Source organism: Sinocyclocheilus grahami, unplaced genomic scaffold (assembly GCF_001515645.1).
Source record: "Sinocyclocheilus grahami isolate Dianchi unplaced genomic scaffold, SAMN03320097.WGS_v1.1 scaffold249.1, whole genome shotgun sequence".
Taxonomy (NCBI): Eukaryota; Metazoa; Chordata; class Actinopteri; order Cypriniformes; family Cyprinidae; genus Sinocyclocheilus; species Sinocyclocheilus grahami.
In genome coordinates, this window is record NW_015505428.1 from 1,677,836 (window position 1) to 1,690,219 (window position 12,384).

Below are 12,384 nucleotides of genomic sequence, written 5' to 3' on the forward strand. Positions count from 1 at the left end.
TCAGATTATATTACGTTTTAAAATGCTTATAATCAGATTACAGTTACTTTTTAATGGATATTATTCACACAAAGACAGTAATTTATTCATGATTTATTGATTCACCCCAGTTCTTTTTTTTCTTCTTCTTTTAAATTCTAAATGAACCTACCTTCTAACGAAATATGGTTCAGATATGTATGAGGATTTCACTTTTCCCATTTATTTAAAATAATGCTTACGCACGTAATTTTCCACCTTTGTCATTTACTGGCAGAGAAAATCGGTTATTTTTATTTACCTGTTGTTGATGCTTTTGTTCATAACAAAACGACCTGAATCTTTAAGCACTCACAAATCAGATGTAGCTAGTATCTGTAAAGAAACCGAGGCGTGGAAACAGCGCGTGCTTCTGTTTGTTGTGCTGCTCCTGGGAGGGGTTATGATTACACTGCAGTACCCGTGACTCGTAATGTAAGACTGTAGTCACACCCCGGGTGAGAGACAGGTGTCCGGGCTGGGTGCACATGCCGTCAGTGAGTCGAGCAGCGCCGATGGCATTATCTCGTGAGCCGTGCGCTCACCGGGACCGGGAGCACCGGGCGCTGCAGCATGCACAATGCTTTCGGCTGTCGTACGCACTCTAACGTTACCTTCAGGATCACGCAGAGGCGACCCGTGTGTTGCGCAGCCCAGCTTGTGATTGATCAGCGTGGTTATTATGGCTTCGAGCTCCGGGAAGATGAACCAGCCCACCGGCGGCAGCGGTGCATGTAACGGGACCGCTATTGCGGATATCCCCAATGTGAATGTAGCGCAGGAACTGTTTGATTATCAAATGCACACGAAAATGTGCAAGAAAATAGCGCAGCTGACAAAGGTAAGCGCGTTATTTTACAAGCCTACTCAACTAACGGGACTCATTAAACTGTTTCCCGTTCACATAACGCATATATATATATATGCGCTGAACCTTTTTGCTACCTACTGCGCAAAATATACGCTACATCATTTAAATGTAGCCTACTTAAAGGCAGAGTTTAAGACAGTAAATACTATAAATGATTGACACGTATCAGTATTTATGCTGTCTGAGCCACTGGTGTTTTTTCATGGAATGCAACAGGGTTTTAATGCACTCAGCGTCGCATCACTATCTTTCCATTACAGGTGATGCAGGTAATCCAAGACAAGTCACGATTTCAATAGATGTGGAGGGGAGTTTATATGGTTCAGGGAGGGCTAGTGAAGTTCACGCTGCAAAGGGCTCATCTAAAATAATCTGACCCGTGGGTGATCACTGGCAACAGAGATGTGGTGGGTTATTTATCATCAGGTTCAGATGGGTGTGAAGAACCACCCATTCACAAGCAAGCAGCATCCAGTTGTTATGACCAGTAGAAGCTTGTAACCCGAGGTTAAAGTGGTAGAATAGTTCAGCTTGGCCAAAAAAATAAATAAATAAAAAAGTTCAATTAAGCCATATTTGTTACAGTTTTGTGTTTGTTCCACTAGCAAAAAAGCACATTGGATTTATGTTTTTTAGGATATAATGTATACTGCTATAGTAATATTTGTTAAAAGCTACCATTTTTTAATAGTGCCAAGGAAGTAATCAATAGGTTATTGACATTACGTGAATATTGTAATCTTTCAGTACTGAGGTGTATAGTATAGTGCCGTCATATTTATCTAATGGCACCTTAGTATTTTTCTGATGGCCTTAGTACTTTATAATTTCTTATTTATTCATCTTTAGGACTGTAAACTCACAACTATGGACCTTGCGACCATACACTCTTAAAAATAAAGGTGCTTCACGATGCCATGCAGGGGTTTGTTTCCTGCACAACATCGTAACTCACTGCTTAACCACTGTAGTACAATGCATCATTTGAGAAATGAACTAGCTAGTCACAACTCTTTAACATGGTTGCAGTTCCATCATGTAAACCATGATAGCTAACCAATATAGGGCTGTCATTAATGACTTGGTGGTGGAGTAATTACGTTTGCTAGTTAATCAGATCAAAAATCACAATTAATGTGAGATTATTATAGTTCATTTATGTCAATATGCAGTATGTATTTGGCATACACTACTTGTAGTTCACTGAGTCAGCAGCTTTCTCCACAAACGTAATTTCTTTGAGATGCTGCTGTAATAAACAAGGACTACTTCATTATATATAACCCATCATTTTGTTTCATTCGATGTTTGATTCATTCCAGGTTCTTCAAATGTATGCACTTACGCACTCTTCAAAACGGCACTGATTATAGCTGAAGCTAAAATATATAGATTGATATTTACATAGAATGAAGTATATAGAATGTACTGCCTATTAGCTTGCTTATTTTGCTTTATAGCATGATCTATTGAAGTCCATATTTCATACTAACAAGAAATTATACTTCTAACTTCATATTGAAAGCGGTAGTTCCAACCACAGAAGTTTGCAATGCTGTTTGCGAATGCTCAGTGGAACTGTGATTTTGGGAAACGGGGACTTGTTGAACTATGTTTGTAATCATAGAATTTGAGACCATAGTTCTATAGTTTTGGGAAAGCATTGTTTGCTTTGAGTGACTGCAGCCTAACTTTCCATCTTATTTATAATTCTGACAGATATTTAAAAGGTAGCAGGTTGATATTATGAACATTTATGAGGAATAACTAATCACTGGATTTGCCAAAAAGCTGTTCAGAGTTTTGTTGGACGCACATAAAAGCAAGCAAACTAAATATTCAAGCAGTTTTCTATCTGTGAAAAAAAAGTATGTTGGGTGATCAGATATTGCAATCTCAAAGCCTGCACATATTTCCATTATTTTATGTAGTGTTTCCTGCACAACTGTTCATCGATGTCAGATAAACCGAAACAAAACAAACTGCGGTTGGTCATTTTGCATATCAGATGGCCACTTGGAGAGTTCTTGGTCAGATTACGTCTGGCTGGGCAAGACAACTCACGCTCCATCAAACAAAGATAGCTGCAAACTGTGGACAGAGAAAATCTGGTGACTCTCAGTAGCTAAACAACCACTGATCCCATCAATGACAATAACTGTAGCAATGACTAACTATAAAGATTAATTAATGTTCCAATTCTATGAAAATATAAAAGTCCACAGTGCAGCAATAACGATAACAGATGAGAGGAATGGTATTGTTGGAACCACTTTCTGAATGTTTTTTTTCCAGCTGATAAATGATTAAACATTGACGGCTAATCAGAGTCTACTTGACTTTAATAGCTTGAGCATTTAAACTGGCACATGCTTAATAATAATAATAATAAACTGAATCTTATCGTGTGTTGGAATGGATGCTAATATAGTTATCATTCTTGGTGTGAACGGGCTCACACACACACACACGCACACACACACAGACACACACGCACACACACACGCGCACACACACAGACACACACGCACACACACACGCACACACACACAGACACACACACCCACACACACACACACCCACACACACACACAGACACACACGCACACACACGCACACACGCACACACACACGCACACGCACACACACACACACACACACACACACATGCACAGACTCAATAAGTTCCCTAGCCGTGTCAGAAATGGCTGTTATAAGCAGTTTTAAAATGCAGACAAATGGATAGAGAAACAGACGCAGATGCTTCTATCATTTGTGTTTGTTAAGGATGAAGAAGGAAAGTAAGACAGCATGTATCAGATTTCATTAGTATGGATCGTAGTGAGGCAAGGTGCCATATTTGCAGAGAATGAAAACAAGGACAAATAGATAGAGAGAGACAGGGATTTCAGCACTTTCTATTTAAAATAATAATATATGTAAACAAAAAAATCAGTTCCTTTAATCTGCTCTTTATCCTCATTTTCTCTCTGTCCCAGTCCATTGCAGTCTGCTAGGTAAGTTATGAGTTCTGTCGCTCTATATAAAGCTAGCAGACATTTCAGTAATACAGATATATGACATTGCTTTCCCTTTTATTCTGTGCACCGTAAAACATGAGAGTTCATGTTCAAGGACTGAAAGGGAGAGAGAGAGGCAGGGAATAGAAAGAGGGTGAACGTTATAAAGAGGAGTCAGGGGACAGACAGAGAGAGAGAAAGAGAGAAGGTGGTCAGCTTACAGAAACACTGGGGGGAACAGGAAAAGATCTAGAGAGAGAGAGAGAGAGAGAGAGAGAGAGAGAGAGAGACGGGTGAGTGAAGAGAAGGAAAGAGTGACTTCTTGGCAGTTTATCATATGGAATGTCCAGCTCTGCTGCGACGGCGATTTACGACAGACAGTCAGGCGTCATGGTAACACACGACCCGCTGGGGGGATGAGTGAGACGTTGGGAATCTGATGACACCCCAGGCACGGGGACTTGTGGGTAGGACACATTGATGGAGAGCCAAAGTGACACATAATATTAGGACTCCCTCATATGCCTACACATTCAGACTCAAATACACAAACGCCCCGTACATGTTATGAAACGTCACTTTATGCAAATAGGGTTCAAAATAGCTTTGGGTTTTTTGGACTAATGGTCAGTGAAAGGAGGTGATCAACCCTCATAAACTGTGTATGAACAACTAAATAATATAGCTGTTCATTTTATAATGTTTGCAATTTTTTCAACCCTGTTACAAAAAATAAAGAAAGAAATAATGCAGTTCAGAATCTTTTTTGTGTACTTTTTGTATTTTTACAACATTAATCATTAAATAAGCATCAAAGTTAAATTGAATTTAACTTTACATTTTCATTCAGCCTGTCTGCCATTTGTGTTCAGACCGATGCGAGAAATTGGACCACATTTACACAGTCTCAACCAGTAGATGGAAAATAAGCTCAAAATCTCAGCACTTTGGATAATAAAGTAGCCTATGCAGAATTGTTTATGGAGCAGATAAAATGCCTATAATTTATCATTTCGACTCGTCCTTTTCTTAAAATGAGCAATGAGAGGTTTATCATTTTATACAATTTTATTTTAGTCAGAACTTTATTTGAACATGCACATTAGTAGATAACATGTTATGCTGTAAGTCACCTAGCCAATATTTTTTATGCAAACAAAAAGCACATAGGGTTGCTAATTTTATTTGTTGTTTGTTGGTTTTTGACATAAAGCTTGGTGAAATTATTTTAGTGTGTGTATCTGTACTTTTTGATCATTTCCAGCACATTTTAACAATACCATGAAAATATTCATAACCGTGATCATTTTAGTCTGAAATTTCAGTATGAAATTTTCATACTGTTTCATCATACTGTTTTACCATAAATGAAAGAAAAACAACTTTATTTCATTTTTTGTCTTTCAATTACGGATTGAATGATTTCACTTCAAGAATGCAGTCATCACACTGTATTTGTAAGACTTTTGTAAACATAATTACATTATATACTTCCCACCATGCTGTAGAAAGGGTTCAATTAATGCTTAATCTTAGGTGTCAATGAATTATTTCTTGGGAACTTCAAGGACTGTTGCATAATTGTAACGGAGAATAAATCTAGATAGATAACAGGGTTGTGCACAAAATGTGGGAGGTGGGACATAGGAATTGTGGTTTCTTACTACAATGTCTTAAATATCATTTTAACAGATTATGTCAAAATTGTTGGATAAAGTCAAGACCTCTGAAGTGGGACAGACCTAAGTCACTATTGTAGGAGGTGATATATAAGAATGGATATCCATCCATCCACTTTCCACCACTTATCCGGGACTGGGTGTTTAAAACGTATTACTTGTTCATGTTCAGATAAATAGTTTATCTAACACATTCTCACAACAAAAACTTGGGATTAGTGCCTCTAATACTTGAAACATAGGGACTCTGATGTGAAAGTTGCACAGCTGTGCACAAGCAATCGCAACAGACATCTGCAGATCATAAGCACACACACACACACATACACACACACGTACTAGATAAACTGCAGCTCAGTAACTGCAGACTGTGGGTGTGTGACTGATTCGATCAGAGAGGTGAAAGATTTCATCAGTAAGAACAAGACGCTATAGGCCTGGAATGACGCTTCTACAAATAAAGCTTCCAAAAGGGGGGGTTTTGCAGTGATGCAATAGAAGAACCATTTATGGTTCCCAAAGAGCAGTTCTTAAAAGAACATTTTTTTTAAATAATCTAAATCTATAGAACCTGTTTTCACTATAAATAACCTTTTGTGCATTAAAAAGGTTAATGGATGTTAAAGGTTCTTCATGCAACCATAGATGCCAATAAAGATCCTTCATTTTTAAGAGTGTGATGTTAACATACACTCGTGGACTTCAATCCACAGTGCAGATACATAATTTTTCTGTGTTGACTAGCCATTATAACTGTGCTTTAATTATATTTGTGTGTGTGTGTGTGTGTTTTATGTATAGGTGATATATTCCTTAAACACTAAGAATGAGGAGCAAGAGGCAACTCTGCAGTCGCTTCGCCGTGTTGCCACGGAGACGCAGGGCAGCCTCCAGCCAACCACAGGTCAGGATGAGGAAGAAGAGGAGTCAGCATCTATTCTGAGGACACGCCTTTTAGAGCTGCAGGCCACTGTAGAGGAAGTAAAAACATACACACGTATTCATTATAAGCATATTAAATGGATAGAATCACTTCATTATCTTAGGATGTGTGGATGTGTATCCGTTTCAGGTGGAGGAGCGTGGACAGAGGGCTGAAATAGATTATGTGGAGCGCATAGCTGTGTTAACCCAAGAGACGTCAGATCTGCGCAGAGACTACCAGAATCTGCAGACAGAGAGAGACAACCAACACAAATTACTACAACAAACACGGGAAGAAAACAAGCGCCTAGAGAGCGAGTGCCAAGAGCTACGCAGAGCCAGAGATGAAGAGAGAAAGCAAGAGGAGGAGGAGAAGATGCATAGAGTGGAGGAGGAGAGGAAGAGACAGACACAGGAGAGGAAAAGACTGGAGGAGGAGTGTGAAGAAAGGCTGAAAGCCGTGAGAAATGAGCTTCAGGCTTGCAGGGAGGAGAAGGAGAGAGCGGAGAAGGAATGGAAGAGAGATGTGGAGGAGTGGAAGAGGAGAATGAAGGAGATGGAAGAAGAGAAGAGGGAGGAGCAAAAGGCAGCTGAGAAGACGCTACAAAAGAGCCTCAATGAACACATCAACCAGTGGCACCAGAGAGAGCAAGAAAACCGCAAGTCCCAGAATGCAACACTTCAGCAGAGGCTGAGAAAAGCCGAGACAGACTTGGAGGTTCAAGAACAGAGGCTGAATGAGAGCAACAGACACTGCAGCAAACTTCAGGAGAGAGTAGAGGTAACTTTTTGACCCTTCTGCCCATTCCAGGTGAATCCTGACAATCTAACACCCTTAAAGGTCCCCTGAAATGCTTAGAAACACGCAGCGTTACTCTATGTGTTGACATCATTTGAACTGAAACAGGAAGACAGGGCGGGACATAAGTGTGTGTGTGCAGAGTGTGTGTGCGGTGCGATGGTTAGCGTGACACAGCGCCAAACCAGACTTCTTTGTTTCCTCAATGGAAAGCATATTTACACTGTTTGAATCGTTCCCTGTCCCCTATATAGTGCACTACGTGCCATTCACTGTACAGAAAATACTAATTCTGTGAACAAGTGACCGATTTCAGCCGCGGCTTCAGCGTCTATTTTATAGTGTAGGGGGCGGGGCTTCGGATTCTAGAGAGCATTTGATTGGACAGAAAGTTTGATGAGAAGCTGAAGTACGATGTGACGTCAAAAAAATCGTTGAGCCGTTTTGGCGGAAGTGACGAACTGCAAGCTTTGAATGCTTATTTCTTCTAAATGCGAATTTTGTCACTGTTTTGGAGCACACTGCCTTATAGATAACCTTAAGACTAACATATTGATACTAACACCCAAAAAACTTTAATTTTGATTTCATGGGGACTTTAAACAGTTATTCCGTGATACACTATTGTGTATGTTTTCCTCTCTACTTAATTTTTACTTAATTGTTTTTTTTATAAAAATATATAAATATTGATATAATATTGGGGGGAAAATACAGATATTTTATCTACAGACAGATTTAAAAAATAAAAAAAATCATTTAATAAACATCATAGCAGTCCTGGCCGGGTTATTATAGGATCTTACTTATTTAAAATATTAAAATAATTATAATTGTTAATTTTAACCAATTCTGACCCAATTTTTTTTTTCAGGTGTCAATTTATGACCGATAGCTTTAGTGCAGTTTTATCAGTGTTTATTCACTTTTTTAGTGCATAATTATTTTTAATAAATATCTGTATACAACAGAAAGATAATAAACATTTGACATATTTAGTTTTTATTTTTGTTTTACAGCATAAAACATACATCAAATAAATATGCGGATGATCAGCTGTGGAGCAGCTGAAAATGAGAGTAATTAGGTTTATTATGTAGTGACATTTAATTAAATATAAATAATAGATAAACTGAATTAAAAAATGTAAACCTTTTTAAATTTCAAGCACAAGCTCGCCTTATCATAATATGTTCCCATGATCATAAAAAACTGGAAATTGTGATTTCCAGGCCTGGTAATTCATGGAGATTTATGTGGTAAATATTAATTTTCCCATTTATGCATTTAAAAAAAATAATTGTGTACACATAAACCAGTGGCCAAGTGTACCTGACCTTTCAGCGGGGTGTTCGTCTCAGTGTAAGGGGGCAGTAATTACTGCTGTGACTGACACTTCTGTATCTAACTGAGACAGCGATTAGAGGGATCAGACAAACACCCACAATTACCATCACTCAGACACACACAGCTGTATTTAAACAGATGGCAGACCCGACTTAAACCATCTGTGACAATACCCCACAGATCTGTAGTCAGTTTTTCAACAGCAAAGTCTGCACAGAACTTGCAGAAAATAAAAATAACACAGGCTTTAAGTGGGACACAAAAGTAAGTCGTTACACTTAGATCAGGATAAAGCCAAGCGATTAAATAAGTAAGAGTTGCTCGGCATGCAGCATTGACTCCGCCGTCTCTGATGCCGCTTTTCACGTACGCTGCGGCTAACGCGCTTTAAATATGCCTAAAAAATGCCAGGCACAGAGTGAGATGAGTACACCCTCTCTGCTTTGGCTCGACATCCTTCACAGAAAATTAATCAGATCTGCAAACTCAGAGCAGCTGCTGTGATGTAATCAAAGGCTCGTAGGCTCAAAGTGTTCATGGGCCGGTCAGAATTGACTCATTAAAGTCATCTTGGGCATCTTCAGTTGTTCATTTCTGCTCATTTCAAGATCATCCAATAAGAGGATCTAGCAGGATAATGGACAACTACACTTTTTAGTTTCTTAAAGAGGTGTGAGTGGTGCCAGGGTGGTTGTCATGTTGTTGCAATGCAGTTGCTAAGGTGTTTGTAGTGGGTTTTAATGTGTTGATGTGGGGTGTTCTGCTCCTATGATATTCTAGGGCAGGATTCACAAAATTCTTCTTAAAGGGATAGTTCACCCAAAAATGAAAATGTGATGTTTATCTGCTTACCCCCAGGGCATCCAAGATGTAGGTCACTTTGTTTCTTCAGTAGAACACATATGATGATTTTTAACTTTAACCGTTGCAGTCTATCAGTCGTATAATGCACGGCAATGGTAACAAAATCTATGAGAGTAAAAAAACATGCACAGACAAATCCAAATTAAACCCTGCGGCTTGTGACGACACATTGATGTCCTAAGACACGAAACGATCGGTTTGTGCCAGAAACCCAACAGTATTTATATCATATTTTACCTCTAATACACCACTATGTCCAACTGCTTTGAGCGCGCGCACGGCATCCGGTGCGTGAGGTGTGTACGCGCTCTGGCGTAGTTTACGCGAGCGCCGGAAGTGATCTCTCGCGCATATACGTCACTCATTTTTTGCACAAACATTGTAGGTACGACGGCTAATCAAAATGGTACTTACTTGCGCATATCCGGATTGTTCAAACCGACTTAAAACTAAAAGATTACGTTCTCTCGCGCGAACTCATTCAGGAGTGGTGACTTTCCACGTATTCCCAACTTCTGAGCCTGCTCGCCTGAAGTTATGGTTGATTGCTCTTCGGCTGGATATCAACACACACATTAACGTAAACTACGCCAGAGCGCGTACACACCTCACGCACCGGATGCCGTGCGCGCGCTCAAAGCAGTTGGACATAGTGGTGTATTAGAGGTAAAATATGATATAAATACTGTTGGGTTTCTGGCACAAACCGATCGTTTTGTGTCTTAGGACAGCAATGTGTCGTCACAAGCCGCAGGGTTTAATTTGGATTTGTCTGTGCATGTTTTTTTTTACTCTCATAGATTTTGTTACCATTGCCATGCATTATACGACTGATAGACTGCAACGGTTAAAGTTAAAAATCATCAAATGTGTTCTACTGAAGAAACAAAGTCACCTACATCTTGGATGCCACGGGGGTAAGCAGATAAACATCACATTTTCATTTTTGAGTGAACTATCCCTTTAAGAAAGATTTCAAGAGATTTCGAAGTGGATAATGATAAATATTAAATATTTTCTTAAAGGGACAGTTCACCCTTAAATGAAAATGTGCTGTTAATGTGCTCACCCTCATGCCATCCAAGATGTAGGTGACATTTTTCTTCAGTAGAACAGTAAAGAAGATTTTTAGCTGAAACCGTGATCCTTGGTGATTCATATAATGCAAGTCAGCGGCTGCATGTTTTTGAGAGAACAAGATACAAGGCAAGGGAAATTTCTCAGGGGGAGTAATCGTAGTCCTACGCCATGTATCACTTGTTCCTATACATGCCGATCTGTCTTGTAATGTGCAAACCACTTCATGAGACCCAAATCGGTCGTGTAGTGTGAAAGGAACAGCGGCATAAGTATAAGCAATTGTAATAGTTATGCTTATTGATGTTATTCCTTTCTCTTCCAGGAGCTGGAGGAGCAGTTGGAGGATGGGCGTCGCCGGGTGGCCGAGGCTGAGGGTGTGGCGAAGAAGGCAGACGAGGAGTTAGCTGTAGCCAAAGAGCGATTATTACTGCAAGAAAATGAGCTACAGAGCAAGTCAGGTACACACACACACGCAGTACAGATCAGTGAAAGGCTGGTTGTGTACTTATTTTTATCATCATTACGGATCAAATCAATCACGTCCAAAGTGACTTACAGTGCATTCAGGCTATACATTTTTTTTTACCAGTATGTGTGTTTCCTGGGAATTGAACCCACAACCTTTTGCGCTGTTAATGCAATGCTCTACCACTGAGCCACAGGAACACCTCAACACGTCATATGCTGAATAATTCATCGTATTAATTGCAGCAGTATTTCAAAATCATTATTTGGTATAAGATATTTCAAAGACAGTCTAGTAAATAATTGAATAGACAAAATATAAAGTTGCGTTAGAAAGAAATATATCTGTAGGTTTGTTTTATTTCCATATCACTGAAAAGGAGCCCACAGTCCCCAGAGGGGCCGTTCAACACATGAAGCATTTTCAGTGTTTCGTCAGTACTATTTTTATAATTTTTGGTCTACGTAGACGTGTCAGATGGACGTCTTTCCCTTTTGCGTCACACCAATTTTTTCAGTCTCCAAGCATAAGTGCCCTGTTTTCGCTGTCAAACAGTTTGAAAAATGCATCTTGAGATCTGAGCATTCTGTTCCATTCCATTGCACCGCGTCTGTCTGCATCTCAGGAAACAAAGCTAAAGCGTAATTGTGGTACTTCAGGCTTGAAATGCTCTGAATGTAGGAAAATCCCTTTTTACTGAATTTAAACATGGGATTACATGGCATGATTAAATGCGTAATATTTTTATGCATTCTTTTTTTATATAATTAATTGCACTAATGTAACGTCAAATAAAAAACGACTGTATAATTTCAGTAGTAAATACGTTTACTGTCAGCCATCGTCGTTTATAGTCTGTTTGATATTAATTGTTATTACATTACTGTTGAAATGACTGCTTTTGCCATGTGACTGTTGTGATCACCAACTTCCAAGTCCACTGATTGTTTTGCTTCCTTTGATCTAATCATCATCTTTCTCATTTCTGCAGATGAGTTAATGAGTCAGAGTTCATCTCAGGTGAGGGTCTCTGTTGAAGTGAAAGAGCTGAGGTCTCAACTCAGTCGTCTCAACATTAGAAACAAAGAGCTGGAGCTTCACAACAGCGGCCGGTCCAATGATCACGCCCGCATGCTCAAACAGGCAAGCCCCGCCCACAAGCATGCATTCAAGTCACGTATGAAGGATTGTGTTTATGAGTTGAATGCGCATGAACATCACCGCAATGTCGTTATTACAAGCGGAAAACTCTGGGTTTTATGTTAGCTCTGAGTTTCTGAGTTGGGGCGTGTCAGCAGTGCTAATATTGTTAATTA

At 39.4% G+C, this 12,384-nt stretch overlaps 1 protein-coding gene across 3 annotated transcripts in view; it reads left to right on the plus strand.

Annotated features, from left to right (window-relative positions):
• The first annotated feature begins 391 nt into the window (after positions 1 to 391).
• Positions 392 to 12,384, plus strand: part of fam184b (family with sequence similarity 184 member B) — a 29,182-nt gene continuing 17,189 nt past the window's right edge. For 2 of the 3 annotated variants that reach the window (XM_016289556.1, XM_016289558.1), the window contains exons 1-5: positions 392 to 859; positions 6,390 to 6,569; positions 6,661 to 7,293; positions 10,925 to 11,060; positions 12,060 to 12,211. In XM_016289556.1, coding sequence (XP_016145042.1) covers positions 701 to 859; positions 6,390 to 6,569; positions 6,661 to 7,293; positions 10,925 to 11,060; positions 12,060 to 12,211 — 1,260 coding nt within the window. In that variant the 5' untranslated portion in view covers positions 392 to 700. The remainder of the gene's footprint in view (positions 860 to 6,389; positions 6,570 to 6,660; positions 7,294 to 10,924; positions 11,061 to 12,059; positions 12,212 to 12,384) is intronic. The other variant, XM_016289555.1, reaches the window with a different exon arrangement.